The sequence below is a fragment of the Lucilia sericata genome, unplaced genomic scaffold (assembly GCF_015586225.1).
Source record: "Lucilia sericata isolate MDLA Ls3-8-SP2 unplaced genomic scaffold, ASM1558622v1 Contig001461F_arrow, whole genome shotgun sequence".
NCBI lineage: Eukaryota > Metazoa > Arthropoda > Insecta > Diptera > Calliphoridae > Lucilia > Lucilia sericata.
The window spans coordinates 1-26,639 of NW_023995390.1; the positions used below are offsets into that span (position 1 = coordinate 1).

At 32.7% G+C, this 26,639-nt stretch overlaps 2 protein-coding genes across 2 annotated transcripts; one reads left to right on the forward strand and one right to left on the reverse strand.

Moving 5' to 3' along the window:
- Positions 1-2,192: 2,192 nt before the first annotated feature.
- Positions 2,193-10,333, forward strand: LOC119611477 (xenotropic and polytropic retrovirus receptor 1 homolog). The gene is given in 7 exon segments (XM_037967057.1): positions 2,193-2,683; positions 2,754-3,173; positions 3,616-3,919; positions 3,994-4,328; positions 4,389-4,731; positions 9,700-10,000; positions 10,059-10,333. Coding segments are annotated over 7 exon segments (1,989 nt in total). The 5' UTR covers positions 2,193-2,614; the 3' UTR covers positions 10,276-10,333.
- On the reverse strand, positions 10,282-25,978 carry LOC119611476 (dynein heavy chain 6, axonemal-like). Its single transcript, XM_037967056.1, has 33 exons — positions 25,305-25,978; positions 25,141-25,248; positions 24,929-25,073; positions 24,685-24,868; positions 24,559-24,620; positions 24,279-24,383; positions 24,120-24,215; positions 23,932-24,062; positions 23,685-23,859; positions 23,218-23,617; positions 23,043-23,153; positions 22,160-22,459; positions 21,713-22,100; positions 20,763-21,654; positions 20,248-20,700; positions 19,369-20,192; positions 18,163-18,757; positions 17,950-18,102; positions 17,564-17,875; positions 17,294-17,500; positions 16,518-17,235; positions 16,273-16,449; positions 15,944-16,210; positions 15,439-15,624; positions 15,023-15,372; positions 14,821-14,962; positions 14,412-14,753; positions 13,686-14,347; positions 13,306-13,486; positions 12,495-13,252; positions 11,362-12,430; positions 10,774-11,244; positions 10,282-10,715 (listed from the first exon to the last, which is right to left on the reverse strand). Exons 1-33 carry the CDS (start codon positions 25,960-25,962, stop codon positions 10,359-10,361), a joined length of 11,979 nt encoding a protein of 3,992 aa, XP_037822984.1. The 5' UTR covers positions 25,963-25,978; the 3' UTR covers positions 10,282-10,358.
- Between the last annotated feature and the right edge of the window lie 661 nt (positions 25,979-26,639).

A 26,639-nucleotide genomic window follows, 5' to 3' on the forward strand; every position in this document is an offset into this window, starting at 1 on the left:
AACTAACTAACTAACTAACTAACTAACTAACTAACTAACTAACTAACTACTAACTAACTACTAACTAACTCTAAACTAACTAACTAACTAACTACCTAACTAACTAACTAACTAACTAACTAACTAACTAACTACTAACTACTAACTAACTAACTAACTACTAACTAACTAACTAAACTAACTAACTAACTAACTAACTAACTAACTAACTAACTAACTAACTAACTACTCTAACTACCTACTAACTAACTAACTAACTACTACTAACTAACTAACTAACTACTAACTAACTAACTAACTAACTACTAACTAACTAACTAACTAACTACTACTAACTAACTAACTAACTAACTAACTAACTAACTAACTAACTAACTAACTAACTAACTAACTAACTAACTAACTAACTAACTAACTACTAACTAACTAACTAACTAACTAACTAACTAACTAACTACTAACTAACTAACTAACTAACTACTAACTAACTAACTACTAACTAAACTACTAACTAACTAACTAACTAACTAACTAACTAACTAACAACTAAACTAACTAACTAACTAACGAACTAACTAACTACTAACTACTAACTAACTAACTAACTAACTAACGAACTAACTAACTAACTACTAACTACGACTAACTAACTAACTAACTAACTAACTAACTAACTAACTAACTAACTAACTAACTAACTAACTAACTAACTAACTAACTAACTAACTAACTAACTACTAACTAACTAAACTAACTAACTAACTAACTAACTAACTAACTAACTAACTAACTACTAACTAACTAACTAACTAACTAACTAACTAACTAACTAACTAACTACTAACTAACTAACTAACTAACTAACTAACTAACTAACTAACTAACTAACTAACTAACTAACTAACTACTAACTAACTACTACTAACTAACTAACTAACTAACTAACTAACATAACTAACTAACTAACTAACTAACTAACTAACTAACTAACTAACTAACTAACTAACTAACTAACTAACTAACTAACTAACTAACTACTAACTAACTACTAACTAACTAACTAACTAACTAACTAACTACTAACTAACTAACTAACTAACTAACTAAACTAACTAACTAACGAACTAACTACTAACTAACTAACCTAACTAACTAACTAACTAACTAACTAACTAACTAACTACTACTAACTAACTAACTAACTAACTAACTAACTAACTAACCTACTAACTAACTAACTAACTAACTACTAACTAACTAACTAACTAACTAACTAACTAACTAACTAACTAACTAACTAACTAACTAACTAACTACTAACTAACTAACTAACTAACTAACTAACTAACTAACTAAACTACTAACTAACTAACTAACTAACTAACTAACTAACTACTACAACTAACTAACTAACTAACTAACTAACTAACTAACTAACTAACTAACTAACTAACTAACTAACTAACTAACTAACTAACTAACTAACTACTAACTAACTAACTAACTAACTAACTAACTACACTAACTAACTAACAAACTAACTAACTACTAACTAACTAAAACCTAACTACTACTAACTACTAACTAACTAACTAACTAACTAACTAACTAACTAACTAACTACTAACTAACTACCTAACTAACTACTAACTAACTAACTACTAATAACTAACTAACTAACACTACTAACTAACTAACTAACTAACTAACTAACTAACTAACTAACTACTAACTAACTAACTAACTAACTAACTAACTAACTAACTAACTACTAACTAACTAACTAACTAACTACTAACTAACTAACTAACAATAACTAACGTAACTAACTAACTAACTAACTAACTAACAACTACTAACTACTAACTAACTAACTACTAACTAACTAACTAACGAACTAACTAACTAACGAACTAACTAACTAACTAACTAACTAACTAACTAACTAACTAACTACTACTAACTAACTAACTAACTACTAAACTAACTAACTAACTACTAACTAACTAACTAACTAACTAACTAACTAACTACTAACTAACTACGAACTACTACTACACTACTAACTACTAACTACTAACTAACTAACTAACTAACTAACTAACTACTAACTAACTAACTAACTAACTAACTACTACTAACTAACTACTAACTAACTAACTAACTAACTAACTACCTAACTAACTAAAATCTATTCTGTCTTTGTCCTTACACAACCTACAAAACTGCTCTGTGTACCCAATTGCCCAAAAAGGCTCAAATTCTGGAGTGATCGCTTATCACTACTACCACAATTCTAATATTCCTTCTGCCCAACCATAATTATATACTGATTGCCTTGGCTTTCACCTCGGCCGTGATTGCTTGGGTATCCTGCAATCCATTCTGTGCCAGGATTGGTTAGAGGCATTCCTGAATTTATAGGAATTAACCTGCAGTAGTGGCAGATAGGACCTAATTCCACTATTAGTGTTAAAGTGACATCTTGTAAAAAACAGTATCGTGCAAAACAAGGGATAGGTGTATATACTTTTTCAATTAATGGTTCTAAAATAAATGCCATATTTGTTTCTTAACATTATTTCAAAACCGATCTAATTTTTCTCATTTTCAAATGAAATTTACAGAAAAATTAAGTGCCCATTTAACACCGGAATGGCGTCAACAATACATTTCATATGCAGTGAGTAAATAAAAATAAAAATTATTGCCATAAATTCAAAAAAACTTCAATCCTACATCTTTATTTAAAGGATCTGAAAAACATGATCTTAAATGCTTTGGAAAATGCTCCTCTAAAAGAAATTTCCACCAACCGCATTATGGACAATTACTACATAAAATTCGAAGAAGAATTCGTCATAGAGTGTGAAAATGAATTACGTAAAATTAATACATTTTATGCCGAAAAATTAGCCGAAGCCAGCAGGCGTAATGATGTACTTTCTACCGTATTAGATGAGCTAATCGGTGAGTTTCGTTTAAGAACGCGAACAATGTCACGCAAGAGTTTACATCAGAATACGATTAAGAGAAGATTGAGACAGAAAAAGACAAATTTGATGGATTTAAAAAACGGTTTTAGTGAATTGTATTTAAGTCTGGTGCTATTGCAAAATTATAAAATGTTAAATTATACGGGTTTTAAGAAGATATTGAAGAAACATGATAAGGTATATTTATTTGCGTTTATAAAACTATACTCTGTTATGAAAAAAAAATTATATTTCGATGTGTTAAAAGTGCAATGTGTAGCCATTAATACCCCAGGTGTTATTTCTAACAAATCGAAATATAGGTCGTACATTCTACAAATATATATATATATATTCAGAGTCCTCAGTCCTTTGAAGACCCAAGTTTTGTAAACATTTTTCCGAAATAGGAGTCAAATTCAGTTATTCAAATGCCACCGAAATTCCCATTTAAATGTCGTAAGTTAACCCCTGAAGTATGGAAGGAATATTTTTTCTAATATAGGACCATATGGCAAAAAAGGGAAAACTAAAAAAAAAAAAAAACAAAAAAAGTTTAGAACCATTTTTATGATCTAATTTTAACAATAATTTTATAATTCCGCTCAGGCTGTTTATAGCATTATTAATACGATTTCAGTTATTGAATAATACAAAGGGACAGAAATGGTTCGATGAGAATATACCAACGGCCTATTTTTATAAAAATAATAAACTGGAAGAACTTATGGTAGAGGTGGAAAATAACTTCACAGAATATTTGGAAAATGGAGATCGTGCACAAGCTATGAAACGTTTAAGAGTACCACCCCTAGATGAAATACAAGAAGTTGGAACAGTATTTCGTGTAGGACTCTTTTTGGGAGCTTTTGTAGTGTTATTGAGCTTTATACTAATACTGTGTATGTATGAAACATTATTCAAAATAAGTTAATTAAATAACTATTAAAAGAATTTTTGGTTTAAAACTTTGTTTTTAGCATTTTTCGGCAATTTGGATATAATTTCTATTCGGTACATGGTTTAATCTTATTTCGTGGTCCATTTTATGTGATTATGTATCTGTTTCTATTGGGAATAAATGTTTTCAGTTGGCGTCGTGCTGGAGTTAATCATATTTTAATATTTGAAATAAATCCTCGAAAACATTTGAAATACTCTCATTTGTTGGAATTACATGCGATTTTTGGTATTATATGGTCCCTATGTGTACTGGGGTTTATTTATGCTGATTATATTAATATATCACCTTTAGTATTTCCATTATTATTAATTACCCTCATGTTAACCTTTCTCTTCAATCCATTACCCTTGTTTTATCGAAATGCCCGTTACTGGCTGCTAAGATTAATTGTAAGTTAAATTTTCTACTTTAAAAAGTAAGAATATAAATGTTTTATCTTAATTCTAAAGGGTCGTGTCATATTGGCTCCCTTTTTTCCTGTGGGCTTTGCAGATTTTTGGTTTGGTGATCAATTAAATTCTTTGGTTGCTTGCCTTTTAGATTTCAAATATTTATTGTGTATTTTTATAAGCAATTCTAAGTGGCAAGAAGATTTTCCCTACAGCCAATGTTTGGAGAGTGACTATATTGGCAATGCTATTGTTCGTTGTTTACCTTCTTGGTTCCGTTTTGCCCAGTGTTTAAGACGTTATAGTGATACCGGTCAGGTTCATCCGTTTCTAGTTAATGCAGGAAAATATGCTGCTTCGTTTCCAATGGTTGTGTTTTCAACATTAGCTACGAAATATAAAGGTGAGTGAAAGTTATTAAATTCGCTTACTTTTTACATTCGCATTCGTTTTCGCATTCGCTAAATCTTAACAAAACGCACTTTAGTTATGTATTATTTTAACTAGGCCTCTAGTTTAGTCAGAAAATTGGCTTTTATGTTTTTATTAAACAAACGATTTTTTGTTGGAAAATTAAAATGATCAAAGATTTTCTTTCTGTTTGCCCTAGCGCCTCTAGTTTAGCCAGAAAATGGACTTTTGTGTTTTCACTCAAAAAAGCGATTTTGGCAGGAAAATTAAAATGATCACAGATTTTCTTTCTTTTTGGCGTAGTGCCTCTAGTTTAGCCAGAAAATGGATTTTATGTTTTCACTCAAAAAATCGATTTTTGATGCTAAATGATAGTGATCACAGATTTTCTTTATTTTTGGCCTAGCGCCTGTAGTTTAGCCAGAAAATTGACTTTTATGTTTTCACTCAAAAAATCGATTTTTAGTGGGAAATTAAAATGATCACAGATCTTCTTTCTTTTTGGCCTAGCGCCCCTAGTTTAGCCAGAAAATGGTCTTTTATGTTTCGCTCAAAAAATCGATTTTTGATGCTAAATGACAGTGATCACAGATTTTCTTTCTTTTTGCCCTAGCGCCTCTAGTTTAGCCAGAAAATGGACTTTTATGTTTTCACTCAAAAAAACGATTTTTAGTGGGAAATTAAAATTATCACAGATTTTCTTTCTTTTTGGCCTAGCACCTCTAGTTTAGACAGAAAATGGACTTTAATTTTTTCACTTAAAATATCGATTTTAAGTGGGAAATTAAAATGATCACAGATTTTCTTTCTTTTTGCCCTAGCGCCTCTAGTTTAGCCAGAAAATAGACTTTTAAGTTTTCACTCAAAAAATCGATTTCTAGAGAGGAATTAAAATGATTACAGATTTTCTTTCTTTTTGGCCTAGCGCCTAGCGTTTAGCCAGAAAATGGACTTTTATGTTTTCACTAAAAAAATCGATTTTTGATGCTAAATGACAGTGATCACAGATTTTCTTTCTTTTTGTCCTAGCGCCTCTAGTTTAGCCAAAAAATGGACATTTATGTTTTCACTCAAAAAATCGATTTTTAGTGGGAAATTAAAATGATCACAGATTTTATTTCTTTTTGGCCTAGCGCCTCTAGTTTAGCCAGAAAATAGACTTTTATGTTTTCGCTCAAAAAATCTATTTTTGATGCTAAATGACAGTGATCACAGATTTTCTTTCTTTTTGGCCTAGCGCCTCTAGTTTAGCCAGAAAATGGACTTTTATATTTTCAATCAAAAAATCAATTTTTCGTGGGAAATTAAAATGATCACAGATTTTCTTTCTTTTTGGCCTAGCGCCTCTAGTTTATCCAGAAAATGGACTTTTATGTTTTCACCCATAAAATTGATTTTTTTGAGAAATTAAAGTGATCACAGATTATCTTTCTTTTTGGCCCAGCGCCTCTAGTTTAGCCAGAAAATGGACTTTTATGTTTTCACTCAAAAAATCGATTTTTCGTGGGAAATTAAAATGATCACAGATTTTCTTTCTTTTTGGCCTAGCGCCTCTAGTTTAGCCAGAAAATAGACTTTTATGTTTTCACTCAAAAAACCAATTTTTTTTGAGAAATTAAAGTGATTACAGATTTTCTTTCTTTTTGGCCTAGCGCCTCTAGTTTAGCCAGAAAATAGATTTTTATGTTTTCACTCAAAAAATCGATTTTTAGTGGGAAATTAAAGTGATCACAGATTTTCTTTCTTTTTGGCCTAGCGCCTCTAGTTTAGCCAGAAAATGGACTTTTATGTTTTCACCCATAAAATTGATTTTTTTGTGAAATTAAAGTGATCACAGATTTTCTTTATTTTTGGCCTAGCGCCTCTAGTTTAGCCAGAAAATGGACTTTTATGTTTTCACCCAAAAAATTGATTTTTTTGAGAAATTAAAGTGATCACAGATTTTCTTTCTTTTTGGCCTAACGCCTCTAGTTTAGCCAGAAAATAAACTTTTATGTTTTCGATTTTTTTTGAGAAATTCAAGTGATCACAGATTTTCTTTCTTTTTGGCCTAGCGCCTCTAGTTTATCCAGAAAATGGATTTTTATGTTTTCACTCAAAAAATCGATTTTTAGTGGGAAATTAAAATGATCACAGATTTTCTTTCTTTTTGGCCTAGTACCTCTAGTTTAGACAGAAAATGGACTTTTGTGTTTTCACCCAAAAAATTGATTTTTAGTGTGAAATTAAAATGATCACAGATTTTCTTTCTTTTTGGCCTAGCGCCTCTAGTTTAGCCAGAAAATGGATTTTTATGTTTTCACTCAAAAAATCGATTTTTTTTGAGAAATTAAAGTGATCACAGATTTTCTTTCTTTTTGGCCTAGCGCCTCTAGTTTAGCCAGAAAATGGACTTTTATGTTTTCACTCAAAAAATCGATTTTTAGTGGGAAATTAAAATGATCACAGATTTTCTTTCTTTTTGGCCTAGCGCCTCTAGTTTAGCCAGAAAATGGACTTTTATGTTTTCACTCAAAAAATCGATTTTTAGTGGGAAATTAAAATGATCACAGATTTTCTTTCTTTTTGGCCTAGCGCCTCTAGTTTAGCCAGAAAATAGACTTTTATGTTTTCACTCAAAAAATCGATTTTTCGTGGGAAATTAAAATGATCACAGATTTTATTTCTTTTTGGCCTAGCGCCTCTAGTTTAGCCAGAAAATAGACTTTTATGTTTTCACTCAAAAAATCGATTTTTTTTTGAGAAATTAAAGTGATCACAGATTTTCTTTCTTTTTGGCCTAGCGCCTCTAGTTTAGCCAGAAAATGGATTTTTATGTTTTCACTAAAAAAATCGATTTTTAGTGGGAAATTAAAGTGATCACAGATTTTTTCTTTTTGGCATAGCGCCTCTAGTTTAGCCAGAAAATGGACTTTTATGTTTTCACCCAAAAAATTGATTTTTTTGAGAAATTAAAGTGATCAGAGATTTTCTTTCTTTTTGGCCTAGCGCCTCTAGTTTAGCCAGAAAATGGATTTTTTGTTTTCACTCAAAAAATCGATTTTTAGTGGGAAATTAAAATGATCACAGATTTTCTTTCTTTTTGGCCTAGCGCCTCTAGTTTAGCCAGAAAATAGATTTTTATGTTTTCACTCAAAAAATCGATTTTTAGTGGGAAATTAAAGTGATCACAGATTTTCTTTCTTTTTGGCCTAGCGCCTCTAGTTTAGCCAGAAAATAGACTTTTATGTTTTCACTCAAAAAATCGATTTTTAGTGGGAAATTAAAATGATCACAGATTTTCTTGGATTGGATGGATTTTTATGTTTTCACTCAAAAAATCGATTTTTTTTTTGAGAAATTAAAGTGATCACAGATTTTCTTTCTTTTTGGCCTAGCGCCTCTAGTTTAGCCAGAAAATGGATTTTTATGTTTGCACTAAAAAAATCGATTTTTAGTGGAAAATTAAAGTGATCACAGATTTTCTTTCTTTTTGGCATAGCGCCTCTAGTTTAGCCAGAAAATGGACTTTTATGTTTTCACCCATAAAATTGATTTTTTTGAGAAATTAAAGTGATCACAGATTTTCTTTCTTTTTGGCCTAGCGCCTCTAGTTTAGCCAGAAAATGGACTTTTATGTTTTCACCCATAAAATTGATTTTTTTGAGAAATTAAAGTGATCACAGATTTTCTTTCTTTTTGGCCTAGCGCCTCTAGTTTAGCCAGAAAATAGACTTTTATGTTTTCACTCAAAAAATCGATTTTTTTTGAGAAATTAAAGTGATTACAGATTTTCTTTCTTTTTGGCCTAGCGCCTCTAGTTTAGCCAGAAAATAGATTTTTATGTTTTCACTCAAAAAATCGATTTTTAGTGTGAAATTCAAATGATCACAGATTTTCTTTCTTTTTGGCCTAGCGCCTCTAGTTTAGCCAGAAAATGGACTTTTATGTTTTCACTCAAAAAATAGATTTTTAGTGGGAAATTAAAATGATCACAGATTTTCTTTCTTTTTGGCCTAGCGCCTCTAGTTTAGCCAGAAAATAGACTTTTATGTTTTCACACAAAAAATCGATTTTTAGTGGGAAATTAAAATGATCACAGATTTTCTTGGATGGGATGGATTTTTATGTTTTCACTCAAAAAATCGAATTTTTTTTTGAGAAATTAAAGTGATCACAGATTTTCTTTCTTTTTGGCCTAGCGCCTCTAATTTAGCCAGAAAATGGATTTTTATGTTTCCACTCAAAAAATCGATTTTTTTTTGAGAAATTAAAGTGAGTACAGATTTTCTTTCTTTTTGGCCTAGCGCCTCTAGTTTAGCCAGAAAATGGATTTTTATGTTTTCACTAAAAAAATCGATTTTTAGTGGGAAATTAAAGTGATCACAGATTTTCTTTCTTTTTGGCCTAGCGCCTCTAGTTTAGCCAGAAAATGGACTTTTATGTTTTCACAAAAAAAATCGATTTTTTTTGATCACTTATTTTCTTTCCTTTTGGCCTAGCGCCTCTAGGCAGAAAATCGATTTTTAGTGGGAAATTAAAATGGTCTCAGATTTTCTTTTTGGCCTAGCGCCTCTAGTTTAGCCATAAAATAGACTTTTATGTTTTCACCACAAAAATCGATTTTTAGTGGGAAATTAAAATGATCACAGATTTTCTTTCTTTTTGCCCTAGTGCCTCTAGTTTAGTCAGAAAGTGGACTTTTATGTTTTCACTCAAAAAATCGATTTTTGATGCTAATAATAGTGATCACAGATTTTCTTTCTTTTTGCCCTAGCGCCTCTAGTTTAGCCAGAAAATGGACTTTTATGTTTTCGCTCAAAAAATCGATGATAGTGATCACAGCTTTTCTTTCTTTTTGCGCTAGTGCCTCTAGTTTATCCAGAAAATGGACTTTTATGTTTTCACTCAAAAAATCGATTTTTGATGGTGATCACAGATATATTTCATATTCATATTGCTTTTTCCAAATTCCTTCTAGATGATTACAATTACACCTTTGAAAATCCTTTCATTTGGTTTTATATCATATCGGCCATTTTTCAAACTTGCTACTGTTGCTGTTGGGATATTTTGCGAGATTTTGGTTTATTTCAAACATTTTCGGGAAAGAACATATTTCTGCGAGAGCAAATTGTCTATCGTCCAGGATTTTATTATTTTGCTATTGTGGAAAATATCATATTGCGTTTCTTTTGGGCTATATCTCTGTACCTGATAACACATAACTATATAAGCAGCTATAATATGGATTCTTTAGCGGGTTGTTTGGAAATCATCAGGTATTTATTATCTTTGTAGTTAATAAACAATAACATTAAGTCGAATGTTTACCATTAGACGTTATATTTGGAATTATGTACGTTTGGAGAATGAGCATTTATATAATGTGGGACAATTTCGTGCCGTGCGAGATATTTTCATAGCACCCATAGAAACCAAGAACTCCATGGAAATACAAAAAATGATGGATGAAAAGAATGGTGTGGTAAATCGTGGCTCCAAAAAAATTAGCAATATTTCTCTAACAGACGCAGAGGAAGAGTTGGAAGATTAGTAGAGTTTAAACATACAAAATATTTATATTTAATAATAAAAATATTTAAATTATTTACAATAACAATGAAAAAATGTTTATATTTATGAAATATTATCAGCTACTCCTGACACCAAAGCGGTGCCACGTAAAATCCAAAAATCAGCCGGCAGGGCGGATTCCAAAAGTATAGATAATATAAAATTTGATGAATGGCCTGTGGTAGATAAAACTCCCGATCTAGCTTGGGTTTTATAAAGTGGTGCCTCATAGCGTTCAGCAGCATCTAGTTTTAGGCAGGGTATAAAACGTATGGCTGGTAATCTGGAATATAAGATACCAACTTTAGCATCACATAAACCGCCCTCCGATTTGCGCCACTCTGCTGCCTCTACAAATATGCCATGAACATTTACGCCTGCTTCAGAGGACTCGGGCATATTGCCATATAAATCCTCAACCTTTAATTAAGACATATGTTTTAAGTAAATAATTTTTCTTCTATAAAGCTAAACTTACTGGTTGATTGTTGAGTCTTCTCTCGAAGAAAGTCTGCTGTATTAATATATTTTCCAGTACTTGAAAGTCTATCTTTAATTCATCGATTGGCAAGACCCGTTTACGAGCGTGTGTTTGCAATACACCGGTTAGAAATGATTGAGGAAAATAAAAACCACTTATCCAAAAGGATTTTGGATTACCGCTAACCGCCCAGTTTTGTATGAAATCTATACGTCTCTGAAAATCAGCTATATAACTGGGCAGTGGTTTAATGGAAAGAAAACTTTTCTTTTCCCACAATTTTGGTACCAAATTTGCCAATAGAGCTTGAAAAACTTCCTCTAATTCCTCAGACATTACCACTAAACCCTTAATGGCTTTGCGTAAATCAATGAGGCTGGTATGCACCAAACGCAGAGAATTATTATAACGATCAATTTCTTGAACCAAGACGGTGGTTAAGGAAGGCTGTTGACCTTTAGCATCAATCTGTTAGGAGTTTTATAAAGGAAATGTTGAATTTATTTTGATTAATAGTTTATTTATGTTATGAAATTGAATTAGAAATTTCTAAAATACAATTGGATATGGTGTAATGGCAAGTACCTTTAGTAAGTCCGGATGTAAATTTTCTTTATTAATTTTTTCCGCTAAAACTTCTTGTATTTTCGAAATTACCTCCAAGCATAAGTCATTCTCTTGAGCTTGACCCTCGTCGGCTGCTGATCTTGGCTGACCCACTAGCAGTGTATTAATAAAAAAATTTGTTTCTTTCGTTTGAAACACTAAATTGGCATTTTCATGCATGCCAAATATTTCCGGATCCTCTAAGGTAGGAAAATTTTGTACATATTCCTGATATTCTAGTATAGTATTTTTCCTAGGATCACGGTAATACGGATCTCCACGACAATATTTGTAATCAGGATCTAGTATTTTGTCAAATGTAAACATTTTTAATATCGTTCTCAAGCAACGCAAATCCCACGAATCGGTTACCCTACCGCCCCAAGTAATGTCACCATTGATATAGTAAATAGCTTCCCAAGGTATTTTTTGGGCCTTCTGGCGACCAATGAAAAAGTCTAGTATTTTAAGACCACATTCACGATCACTTTCATTAAACTCATACGTTATATTCCAGCCCAAGGCACCGAATTTGCGTCTTTCCAGCAGCACGGCATGGAATACACAAAGACCAAATACTATAGCACGCCATTTTTCTTGGAGCACATGCTGCTCAAAGTAGTCCACATTGATATCGGCTAAAGCACCCATAATATTCGCTTTAATACCTTTGGGCGGTTCATTTGTGACTTTAACCGAGTTTTGTAACACACTTATGGGAAAGCTTTTTTGTGGCATGGACGACAGAAAAAGGCGAAAGTTTTCATGGGCTTTGGTAACTCCCAAAGTTATGTTACGCACAATATTTTCCATTTGACCCATCCAAGAAGTGGCTAAATGGCAATTTTGCAAAAACACCCAATGACCTAAACGTAAACTCTTGTCTATTAAACTTTCGGCAACTGGCCCTTGTCCCTGACCCAATGAAATGGAATAAAATTTATCCATATATTTCATATCTTCGGCAAATCTAAGGAAATTTGCCATGGGATCAGAACCACTAGACAAGACAAAAATTAGGGGTGTTATGTTGGAAGTATCTAGGAAACTGTAAAAAGTAGTTATTAACTAATTGAAAATGTGAGATATAAACATTATAATTGTAAACTTACACAACTTTAAGTTGACTTCCGGCTGCTGAAACTTCGGTAAAATAGCGGCCTATGGTTGCCCTTAAATAAACCACCACATTCAACAAAAATCTTTCTCTTCTAAAAATTCGTATAAACATAAGTTTTTGGAAATTGTTAAGTCTATTATTCCAATAATCGCTGACCGTAGATGAGGACTCATTATCCGAGAATCTGAAAACCTCTCGATTATCATCAATTTCTAAGAAGAATGGCATATGCAATTTCTCCGAAAATCCTTTAAATGTTGCAAAATTTTCATCCAAAAACAAACAGGCCTCCCATTCGAAATCACTTAACTTAATATGCGTTGGCTTGGATTTCTCCCTTACAGAACCAACAACTCCTCGAGTTAAGAAATTAAACTCTTGCTGACTTACACGTCCTTCTTGTCTCTCTATAGCGAGTGATAAAAGAAAACTAAATATAATTTTATGATTTTCAAATAGTCCCCTCGAGACATTATCATAGATAGCCTTTAGTTCGTCCAATTTCAATTGTTCTATGCGCTCTTCTGTACTCATTTTAGGATGATCCAAACGTATAACGGCACAAAAGATCTGTAAGAAATATTTTAAGCTATATTGATACATGGGATCTATGTCAGCCAGGCTGGCAACTACAAAATATAGTATAGCTCCGCGAGAGGCTAAATTGCGATATTTTTCTCTAGTGGCGGTTATGACTTTTTCAGTTTCTTCAGTGTCCACTAAACGGGTGGCAATTATTAAGGAAGTTTCCTATAAAAATATACAAAATGGTGTAAAATATCTTTGCTTCACCGCTAACCAACCTTGGCATCATTAAGAGTTTCCACCAATTCCTCATCGTCCAAAATATTGCCCTTAGAATTGAATAAAAGCTTAAGAACCTTGTCTTCCAAAGCTAACAATTGCTGCTTATCAGTATTGATTTTAACAATTAAATCATTTCGTTGTATTTCTAAGGCGGGAAGTTCAATTGCTACAATATCGCTAAAGTAGTAAAATAAAATTCATAGAAAATATTAGTTTTTAACGATTTAAAGTGGATTTCTAGTAATATTAATATGTTTCACAATTGGGAAATTGCGAAAAGGTTTAAAATCTCGCTTAATTCTTAAGAAGTTAAATATTAATTTTCCTTTCGAAATTCCTCCACTGTATATCCATTTTAACTCCTATAGTTACTTACGATAACAGTTGATCTTCCAAACCACTTTCCGTAACCAAAAAGTTAACCAACGTCACATTAATGCATATTTCTGGCAAATAGTGTGGATTAGCCAATTTTGTTGTCATGTACAATTTGAAATGTTCATCATAATCGATTATAACATCGCCAAGTTTTAGATAAGTTCTACCCTCAAAGACATAAGTTTCACGCTGCAACACCGGTCTAATGGAGGGATCAATATTTTCACTTATATCTTCCAAAAGTATGGGATAACCCTGTCGTATACAATTCTCTATAATACGCAATAAATTTCCATCGGTCATTTTCAAAATGTGTAAATTATTATGTTTCTCCATATTTCGAATCCAACGATTGGCTTGTTCTTGGGGATCGATCATAAGAGGCCAGCGTAGGGCTCGTGTGGCATAGAGACCATTTTCTACGGAGATGTCATCTTTCGGTAGGCCGTCGACAGTCCATTGACGTATTTCATAAGCATCACCCAAAACTTTAAGTAAATGAAATTCACTACTAGAAGCAATTTTTTGTTCCCGGCACTTGTCCACCCATTGGGCGCACAGTTCATTGCGATATTCGGTGGAAAATGCTCCCATATAAGCTACACACGCAGCAGCTACTAGAACATCTCCTGGTACGCACTCAAGTTCCAGTGTTAAAGCCTTTTTGGATATTATATTATAATTTAAAGAATTTCTGCTTACTGGGTTTTAGAATTTCACTTACCTGAACCGTTTCTTTCCATCTTACTTCCTCATCTGATAAAGCTGACGTTAAACGTCCTGCTCTATTTATACGACCATAAGTTAGATCAACCGCATCTTGTATAACTTGAAATTCACGACTTTTCTGATCGATATTATCTTTAAGAGTCTGAATTTTTGCTTCTACAGAGGCCAATTCTTGCTGTTTGGTTCTTAGAATGGCCATTACTTCTTTAAGTTCGGATTCTGCAAGTTCTTTGCGTCTGATTTTGGGTTCCACTACTTTATATACTTTGGCAAACTTATCCATGGCTATGACCCATAAACTAACCGATTTCGCTACTTTTGAAACTTTTTCGAATTTCTAAGAGGGGTTTTTGGTAAAATTTTTAAATTTGTATAAATTTTCCATGTTTTCATAAATTACTTACAGCGGGCACAAAATCTTTGTGACTTATATATTTCTTAACTTTTTTCAAAGTCTCTTCTTTAATATGTTCTTTATCGAATTCAAAAAGTCTCTTTATAAAATTCACATCCGCCATAATACCCTTAGCAGAAGCCCAGGTTGGTCTGTAAAAAATTGAAAATTTATACTTTATAGTTAAATTAAGGAAATAGAAGAAATCTTACTTAGCTCCCAATAGTATGCAAACAGCTTCCATAACAAATTGCACTAAAGCTGGTGGTGTGGTAAAAGATTTCAACTCATTTATGTCAGCCTTGGTTAAACCTTTTAGGGCATCTTCCGCTTCTTTCAAAGCGGGCATAGCAATTTCTAAATCTTTATTGGCATCATCGGACATGGCTTGACATATACCCGCCTTTTCTTTGGCATTAGCCTCATCGCGCATAACACTCTCTTTGACCTGATCGGCCAGTTTAGTATCGACAGCTAATCTTTCCAATAAAGACTTCATATTGGCCGATTTTTCATCCAGTTGTGGAACCATGACCTCCAGTTCTTTTTGCATGACAGTTATCTTGAAAATTAAGGTGAAATAATTTTTTTAATTGAATTTGGTTTCCATTTTTAAGAGAAAACTTACTATATCATTGGTCTCCAATATCTTATTTAAACCATTTAAAATTCTTTTGCGTTTATTTTTAATCTCTTCACTTTTATTTTTCAATAAACTTTGATATAGTTTTAAAAGTTCCAAATAGCTACTGGGCGTAGTGTAATAATGACGTTTCATTTCTTTGTAAAAACGTTCTGAAGCCTCTTCCACGGTCTTTATTAATAAGGGAAAGAAAGAATGAATTATTATTTAAAAGTCAAAATCCAGAGACCAAAGTATAACTATTCAGATGGCAGAGCGCTAAATCACATTATGTTTTCCAGATATCATGTCATATAGATTGAAAAAGAGTCTAATCTTTTTACTTTAAAATAAATATCTAAACCTAATGTTAAGAATAACTATAATTTCAAATTGTGAGGCCTTCTGAAAGTTATACTTTGGTCTATGGGTTTAAAATATGTTGGCCCAGTCCTCTAAATTTGAATTAAAAACTTCTCTCCTTAAATGTTAAACATTTTTATCTCAATACCTTATGTATGAACACAGTTGTTGTGGCCAAAGCTTGACATTGTTGTGGCGTTGAAGTGGTTTTCGTTAATAGTCCCAAAGCTACTGAATATAAAGCTTCCGTGGGCCAATTGGAAAACCAATCTATGGTGGTACAGTTCACCAGCGAAGGAAACATGCGACATCTGCGACGAAATGCATCACCTACTGGCGACATGGATAGTACCACATGCAAATTATTACGCACTCGATTTATAAAGAATTTATAGATGTCATCGCGACTACAACCCTGAAATATTTTAAATTTATTTTAACAAAATATTTAACTAGATTACTCATGTTTAAATTTACATCTTTCATTGCGGCATTACAGGGTTCACGGGCATCCAATATTATCTTTTCATAATCATCGCCTTCGAATAGATTAGGTACTTCACCGGAATTTAAGAGATTATTAATGTCTTCCAAAAATTCCTCTTCAACAATTTGTGTATCGATCATAAGAAAAACTACTGGGGTATTATCAATCTGAAATTAAATAAAATACTTTAGTTCGCTCATGGCAAAACATTTTTGATAGTTTTCTTAATACTTACGCCCGCATGTCGATAAATATTTCTTAAATCCTCATGAAAACCATTAATATCATAATTACGCTTTAGTTCAATTTGCATACATTTATACTCATTAACATGAGCTGCCAATTTCGTCAATGACTGCTTACCCATACCTGCCACGCCTACCAATAAACCATTACCACGATCACTCCTCAACAAACGTGCCAATCTAACGGTATGTTCTAAAGCATCTTGGAATAATATCAGATTCATTCTCTTTCCTGTCATTGAATTATAATCCTCAACATAATCCATTAAAATACTTTCCAATTTGGCGGGATCTTTAATCTCTTCATAAACACGATCAGCTTTGGGTTTACCAAAAACCATGAAATCACCATATAATATGGGAGGTTCTTCGTCCCTATAGACCTCTTTGTTAAAATGTTTCAGACACACCTCACGCATAATAGTTTTAAAGGAATTTTTGTCATCGTCATTAATCAAACGATCGTGAAAGACTCTTGTTGTTTCGTGATAGAATAAACGCAAAATTTGCATTTCCATGTTGTAGTGCAGACTGCTGGCCTGTAAAATGCCCTGTATGCATTTGGAAAGATCTCTTAAATTAAATATATAATGTGACTTATCCGGCGTGGGTAACATTTCCTTGGCTATGCGCATATAAACATCAACACAGGCATTGACAATGGGCGTAGAAAGTGGGCGTATAACCGAAGAGAATTCACTTAAAAATCTGTTATTTAGGCTAGATGTTAAAAAAAGTTAATTTAAATAAAACTTTAATAATTTACCCCGTTAAAATGCCATCGAAAATTGTGGTTAAAATTTCATCATTTGGTTTGGGCAGTGCGAGTAAAGCAAAATGTCTTACAAAACGTGGTGTTAAGGGATTTCTACCTCCACCCGGTGGTGCACAACCACAACCCAAAACTACATCTACAATTTCTTTCCAAAATAATTTCTCACGATCATAAAATCCCTTAAAATCTAAAAATTGTCTAAAAATAGTAGAAAATCTGTCAGAGTTATGATAACTTCCAAAGTTGTTAGATTTCTATTACCTTAATAGCTCAATGGCTGGTTGACTGCCATAAGTATCCAATTTGGGCATATTAACGTCGTCAATAAAGACTATAACAGTTTTTCCTATAGGAGCACCTAACTGATTACGTTTACGTTTCTCTAAAGGACCTTCTATCATTTCTTGGGTGCGTATGCTGCTAGTTTGGGCGGAGAAATTTATTTGCACCGGCACCACCGATTTCTGTAAAAGCTTTTTTAGAGTGGTAACAGCCAAAACTGTTTTACCCACGCCCGTGTCACCAGTGAACATTACTGGATATTTGCGTTGCAATAGTAATTCTGTAACATATCTGTTGATATAAAAATTTACAAATAATTCTTCATAAATCCCTGTATTCTGCCAAATTTTACGAAATTTACTCACCCATATTTGGTAGTGTCAACAGTAGGAACTTGCATATCGAAATATTTATCATCACGATTGAAAACAAACGTATCCACAATTGCAGACCAAGATTCCCAATTACGAGTTTGCATATTAATTCTGTAGTCCCAAAGACAACCTTCCTCAGGGAAACTAAAGTATAGAAATACATTTTCTTAAAACACATTTTAAACGATTTTTATAGAAACTTACTTTACATGCTCTTTCGTAGCCATGTGTTGCTTTAAAAACTGCTCAAAGACCAATTTCTCTTGATCACGAAAATTGGATGATTGAGACCAAAGAATACACCATATAAACATTTTATTTAGTAAAGTTTTATATTCATCTTCTTTGAAATCATGCCAATTTATTTGTTCTATTAAAGAAAACAATAATTCCAAACACAGACACACTTTGGAACAGGTTACTTGAGCTATAAGAAACGATCCATACTTTCTAGCCAAATCCAAAATAGTTTTAAAGTTTTCGGTGAATAAACTATATAAATATTTTAATTGTGCTTCCTGTATTTTCTTTGTAATGGGTCCTGATATCCATGAATCTAATAAAGGTACCCAGCCAAGATCATCGGGATCCACATAGACCATGCCACAACGTGATACGGTGGCTGGAGAGGCTTGTACCAGATCTTGAACTTCGAATACCATGTGTACCCAGGCAGTAAGTTTAATGCGTTCCGAATTGGCCAAACAAAGCATTTTATTATCGTCCAGCACTGTATTTAAGTTTTCAATCCAAACAGCATCTACCGGTCCATCGTTAACAATCCATTGATGAATTTCATCTAAAAGTTTTCAGAAAATGTTCGTAATGAATGAATGAAATAACTTTGTCATTTCGTTATACATTCGTGAGAAAGAAGTTTGTCATTTAAATATATTTTTCCGACCTATTAAGTATATATATTCCGTGTCCCTAAAGACAACCAAGTCGATTTAACCGTGTCTGTCTGTTCATATGTACATACATATCTTGAAGACCCCTGATATCAGTGTAATATTAATATAAATAGAAATTGTATTACGAACCAAAAGCTAACAGTAGCTCTCGTATATTTAGGTCCAATTCCGAAATGAACATAACCATATCGGTTCAAAATTTAATTGGCAAATGTTGTGTACATACACAAATTATCCAGTGAAATATTTTTCGGATCGATCCATAATTGGTCTAGCTATCATATTAAGTACACTTCCAAAATCACTTAATCGTATGTAACTCATCGGGATAAAGATGATTTTCTATATACAAATTATTCTGACATCGTTTTAAAATTATACACCAATATGTTTTGTATGTAAAAAATCATTCTGCGACCCCTTAACCGGATCCGTTTCAAAATTTATAAAATGTAAATTTCTATTATTATTCTGACTTATTTTCCTATTAACTTACCTTCTACATTAACTGCCGTTCTCACCGCCAAACCTAGCAGACCATCCTGCCATTCCAAAGTTTTAGGATTAACATAACCATATAGTTCATTCATTGATACCGCCTTGGGATTCATACATTGTATGGTAACCGGTCTAAAGTGAGGACCGGACACTTCAGTTTCATATAAATGTCCTAGAGCAAATTCTAAAGCATGCAATACCGTCGATTTACCACCTCCCGTAGGACCCACCAACATTACACCCCATCTTACGCACATGGTCTCATAAAGTTGTATACATTTGCGTAAAGTGGCATTAACAGGTTGCAAATTCTTTTGCGCCAAACCCAATACAATACTTTCTTGTAGTTGAGGATGTGAGGAATCGGGTAAGTCGACTCCCGGAAACAAATCACTAAGTATGCCCAAAAAGAGTATGGCATCATCTACTAAAAATTTCGGAATATTTGAGTCTTTAAGAGCAGCAATTAGTGTTATATCTTCCCTTTGATCGGGTGAGGCTCTTTTCAAAGCCCCTGCCATAATAAGCACCGATTTTACAGCACGCATGCCAAAATCATAATGATTTTGTTGGCTTAGTTGTTCGGAACAAAGTTTATACATTTGTACCATTTTTTGGGCTAAATTCTTGGGATCCTCAAAACCTTCCGAGTAGAGAATGACTTCAGCAATAAGAGCATAATCGGGTACCATCATAGATATAGGACGAAATAGAGCTTTCAAATTGTCGGGAAGTTCAGTACGGCCAGCATAGCCCGGATTCATGGTTATGAAAACAGCACAGGATTTATTGAGTTTTATTTCTCGTCCCTCGAAAATAAATCTTTTCGGAAAGTTAAAAATTTTGATATATTCCTATAAAGGAACATTAAACTTACCTTTTAGCATTGATAACTTTAGCATTTCTTATGGTTATTAGTTGTTGGGCTATAACCGACAGCACCTCAATGTCGATACGATTGAACTCATCGAAACAACACCATGCACCGCATTGGGCCAAGCCCGAGAAAAAGCGACCCATCATTTTGTAATCCAAACCATCAGAACAATTGAATACCACACATTGCTTAGCTACAGATTTTGCTAAATCTTTTGTTGTTTCAGTTTTACCCGTTCCCGCTGGACCAGCAGGAGCACCACCTAAATCCATTTGTATGGCACCCATTAGGCATAAATAACAACGATCGGTGAGAGGTGTCAAAACTAATACACCGCCAGCACCTAAATATTCGTAGTAATACGGTATGGTAGCCGAAGTCATTCGTGAATAAACGGTATCTGTTTCGGGTAACCAATAGAAACGTAACATTTTTAACCAATCAAAATCGGAACTGGAAATAAAAATTATTGTAAACGTACAGAAATTTCTTACAAATACCACCATACAACTTACGATTTTACAACATGTTTGTCAATCAGCATTCTTACAGAATCTTTAGCATGTACATCAATAGTAATCAATGCAGTCAAAACTTTCCTAACCAAACTTGTAATATTCTGCCTAGTTAAGGCCGCTAAGGCGGCCAGATTCTTCAAGCACTTCGTTTCGAATTGTTTCATTAGACCAACAATTTTATTTTCATCATTAAGAGGATTATCTAAAATCGCATGAATATCGCTGGCCCATTGCTGTTGAGAAATGGTTAAAGCCACTTGATTTGGATGATCTTGAAACCAGACATCACGTTCCTTATTCGGATAACATTGATAACCAAAACGCATGGCACGTTTGACCGAAGCAAACATGCCCTCCTCCACTTTACTTAACCATTCCTCCACTGCACCTCGAGCTTTTAAACCTTTCTGAAAGAATAGTTTTTCACCTTCGGGAGATATAAATGCCAAAATATCATTGGTGGGTATCATATGACCAGTACCATCATCCTTTTGACCGAATTCTAGACGATGTATGGCATCGAAACATTTGCGCAAATGTGGCTGTACAGCTTGTGGTATGCGTGTTTGTGCCAAAATTTCGAGAAGTTCTCCATTGGAGAGAAAATAAAATCTAGGAAATACTACTCTCTTGACTTCAAGATACGCCTCTAAACCTCGAGTTATTAAATCCAAAAGTCGATTATTTTCCTTAAGTATGTCATAATTATCTTTGGAAGACATTACCGGCAAAGCTAGGGAAACCTTTTTGGCTGTACGCAATAGTTCTTTAAAGCTTTTATCGACTACAAAAAACATTTTGGCCTCCTGAGGCAATTGCCTTTGTATATCTGGTGAGGCAAATATAGCCTCTAAATAAATCCAAGATGTTTGACAATCCATCCAGACCTCTGAAATGTATAAAGCAATCATAATTGTGAACTCTTTAAAATTGTTGTTCCTACACACCCAAAGTTTTTCCAAATTGTTCCAGCAACGATATCCATGTGTCAACCTTATTTTTAATAGGTGCCACATATTTCGAAGCAGCTATAGTATTTATATTAACATTTGAATCATCTAAAATGGTTTGTAATTCCTCGGTACCGGCCAAAATGAAGACATCCTTTTGATCATGATAAATGACAATGGAAAGTTCTTGTTCCTTCCAAACACCTTCAATACTTTTCAACATATTCTCAAGTTGTGCTTCACCAGTGGCTTGTGAAGATATTTCCATTAAAGAATTGGCTATATCTTCATCAAAAGCATGCTGTTCCTCGTAAGTTGATAAAAATATATTTTCTTCTTGAAAGAATTTTCGACCCAACACGGTTTCGATATCGGTCCAGTGACGCTATGGAAAATTAAGTTAATTTTTATTTTCTATAAATATAACTCGCCCTTTATAAATACCGCTCTAAAGTTATTATTCCTAAGATAGCCAATTACTGGTAATTTCAATTTGAAATCTTCTGCAGCTTGTTTTAGTTCGGGTAGTATATTATTGGCTGGTAGATATTTTTCAAATTGCATGCAATTCTTAATTGTTTTTATAGTTAAATCCACCATTTCATTGACAACCAACTTATTGAATTCTAAAGTAGTCCAACGTTTATAGGCTTCTTCCCATTCTTCTACAGAGTTATGGAGATTTTGACGTAAACGTATTTCGGTAAATGTTTGATCCATTTCGGTGTACATGGTAATGTCAATCTAAAAACGGTTTAATTCTGTATTATTTCAAATTATCCTTAAAAATAGCTTTTCATGTGAAAAATATACAATCGGTAGTTTAGTTTTTCTTCATTTTTATGCCGATATCATTATTAATTCATGAGTTATTTTCAGAAAAGGGCTTCATATGGGAGCTATGACTAAATATGAGCCGATCCAGAAAAAAGTTTTCACAATGACGGAAGTGGGCTTTATGAAGCTAACATGGATATTCTAGAGAGCGATAATAACAATAAATCCCTTTTCCGGGAATATATGTAAATTTGTATGGGAGCTATATGAAATTTTGAAACGATTCTTATAAGGTTCAACCATGATAATAATTGCAAGAAAGAACAGACTTCTGACAAATTTGTAAAAATAGAATGAGAAAAAACGTAATATTTTCATGAGTTGTTTCGGAATTTTGCTCATATACCGATTATTTATGAACCGATTTTGCATGATGAAGCATGTCTGATAGAATTATTGAATATTCGGATAACATATCTGGGGTCTTCATAAAACTGGTTTCAACATACATACGAAGTAAATCGACTCCACTAAAGTATAAAACAATTACCTTAAACTCCTTCTGATATCCTATAAATTCAGCAGCACGTTCATGTAAGTTTTGCAAACGTTCCAGAAGACCATTTAATTTCGATTTTACAAATTGACGATTAGAATTTTTCTAAAATTTTATAAAAATTAAAATGCTAATAATTGCTATACCGCTTTAAGACTTTCTCACATACATCTAAAAGACTTGAGTCCTGTGTTTCCAAATAAACCTCATGTGTTTCTTCAAATATCTGTTGTATATCCTTGTTCATGATCTCCTCTAATTGCTTAATAAACTGATCTTTTTTAGCTTGTACTTCTTTTAATTTATCATTTGTACGATTAACAAAATCTTCACAATCCATATAATCCTCTTTACGTTCATCATCGATGGGTATGGCATAATCTTTGATGATAATAAAGACATCATGGGCATAGTCAACTTCTTTGAAAAGTACTTCCATTTCAGCATCAACAACATCGAGATATCTTATATGAGCCACTAACTCTAGTGAAGTTAGAGGTTCAGCTAAAATGCGGGCAGATAGTTCGCGAGTTTCTTCGGATATGCGTTCTATTTGATCTGTAGCCAATCTGTGAATGAAATAATTTTATAAATGTCCCTAAAATTTGTTAAGAATTTAATATTGTTGTTATATACTTGGGCAAATAGGTGGCTAGGACATTTTGCAATTTAACACAGACCGGTGTAACGGTTTCCTTAAAGCTTCCCTGGGTTAGTTTTAATAAACCCAGATTTACATTGGTTAATATACCATCTAAGGCTTTTACATTATTGCAGTAACGTTCACAATAGGCTCTTAATACCGTAAGATCTGAAAATTTTAATTCAAAACTTTATTTAAGGATTTGTTTACTCTCTCTCTCTCTTTTCACTTTTAACCAACCTTTCTCATTTTTAATAGTATTCGGATCGGTATGTGTATCCACTTCATAATTGGTACGTATGGTTTCAAATCGTAAAGTGTATATTTTAGCCTTTTCATAGGCCAATCTTATAAAGGTGTAAATTATTTTTCTAAAATAAAATATTGTTGAAAATAGGTATTTTGTGTTGATTAAAAAAAAAACATACCGATTAAATTGAAATTCTTTATCGGTTCTAAGAAGAAAACTTAAATCTGGCGCTACACCAGCTAATCTCTCCTCTTGACGTCCCATTATAGAGGGTCTTGAAATATAAAATGTTAATTACTAATTTGTTATAATATTTTTATATTTGTCTTTCACTTACTCCGTAAATTGGAAATAAATTTTATCATCGGTGAAATTTTCTATCTCAGTCACGGTTTCCAATATTAAAGTCGATATGCGGTTAAAAATGTGCTTCATGGCATCTCTATAGGTTAAAAACATAGGAAATATTTTTATTATAAAATTTATTTAATGAAAATTTATTTTGCAATGCAAATATAAATATATCATATGATCGATCATAAATTTTCATTATTTTTCCTATAGGACTTACATTTTAGGAACTACAGCCGATCAACTATTTGATATGAAATACTTACTCAGATGGTTCAATTTCAATACGATCTGGTAGTAAATGAAAATCCGCTATAAAAAATGGATTCTGTGAGAAAAATTTAATTATTAATAACGATTTTTAAAAGTAGATTAATACATGTACTACTAACCTGAGGTGAATTTTCAGGTCGTGCTGGCTCTAATTGCTCGTGCAAAGTTAAATTTTCATTTAAAATTTTTAGGCTAGGACCTAAGGCATCATGGATTTTCATAGCTTCAACTAAGTCGCGAAAACTGTTGGCAGTAATTTGATGGAATAAGTGATACATCATGTGATCACAGTAGCTAAGGAAGCTGAGAAATAGCAATACTTTTAATAATATTCAATTATATATTTTTCAAGCCCATAATTACTTGGAGAGGATTTTGCAAAAGTTACGCTTTTTAGCCCGATCCATAAAACTCATAGCATCGCGCATTTTCTTAACGGAGGGATAGTAATTGATCTCATCATTGGGAAAGAAACCACGATCGATTATAGCCTTAAGGCAGGCATCATCTGATTATAGATTTAATTTTTTTTTATTAAATTAAAGTATAAAACGATCGAGCAATTCAAAACTTACACAATATTTGTTTCATACGCTCCCGAAAGTCTCTTAATGTAACGGTTAAACTTTCATAGATTTTCATTTGGACTTCCAGAAAATAGAATGGATGCCATTCCTCGATAACTAATAAATTTAAAAGTTTGAAAATTAAATCGTAAAAAATCGCAATAACATTTTACCTCCCACATTAATAAAATTGCTCTTTTCCAAAAACACAATTTCACTACGTAACTTAAGAATGGCCTTGGCCAAGTGAGGTATGGCTATAAAAAGTCGTTCTTGTAGATTCTGGCGAGCTTGATTTTGCTTCTTCCATTTCACGGTTTTTTCCCACACTTTAAATCCTTTCCATATGCGAAAAACAGCAAATGTTCGTATTTTTATAATACTCAAGAATTGTTGAAATTCTTGTTGCCACTGCAACAGAGGAGTGAAGAAATTCTCCGACAAATGCCAATAGGTTACACCATGACGACTCATAGTAAAGTATAACAATTTATTGGGTAAATTATCCCATGTATACTCTTGCAGACTGTAGGGTGTAAAATATTCGCTTGTCTTCGGCAGCATATAAGTCAAATAAATAAAACGATCATCGGGCATATTACGCATACGTTCCACTGTTACATTCAAATCGGGTATTAATGAGGCTCCGGTTTTAATACCATGTGAACTTCCTGCTTCTGAAGTAGATTTTTCACCTTTTATCCTTTTAACTTGAACTTTTTTACTAAATTCAACTGTGGTTCTTTTGGGTAAAATACGGCCACTAGGATTCATTATATCCAATATTTTAGCTCTTGAATTCAATTTTTCGTCCGAGAAGCGGCGTGACATTTTTCCAGCTTTGAAAGTTTTTTGGGAAAATTTTCTATTATTCAAATAATTTATTTACAAAATTGATTAGAATTTTCTATAGCAACGAAGTTATAGTCAATTTCATTGAGGCAAAGTATTTTGAAACCTGTAGAATGAATATTTGAATCAAAACATGTGGTTGTTTTGATTACCTATTACTGACTCATAAAATGAAAGGGAAAGTGGTTGTTTTTTTAAATAAATTTGAAGCCTGTTGATTTATTTACGAGTGCCCTACAGAATTATATAAGGATTTGTTGTTCATCGTTTCCAAATTTCTTATGAAAAATTGATTTTTGATTGAAATAAATATAAAATAATTGTATACGGTAATAGAGCTAAAAAACCTTGATAAGAAACGATTTTTATGGGAATATTCATTAGGACGTATATTTATAAACTACAACCGATTACAATCGATTTCAATATTTTTCGATTTTTTTAGGTTTTTTTATATATAAACGGATTTTTGATAAAACATGTCATAAAATACTTTTTGTAATGGAAATTGGTATGATTGCGTTTTTGGGCGGTTAATACCTGTCAAACGAAGCGTTTTATTGTCTAAATATCGTGAAAAGTAGTTGTATAACGAGAAAAATAAATAAAATAGTATTACGAATACAAAAATTTCCTACTCTGGCAGACAAACCAGA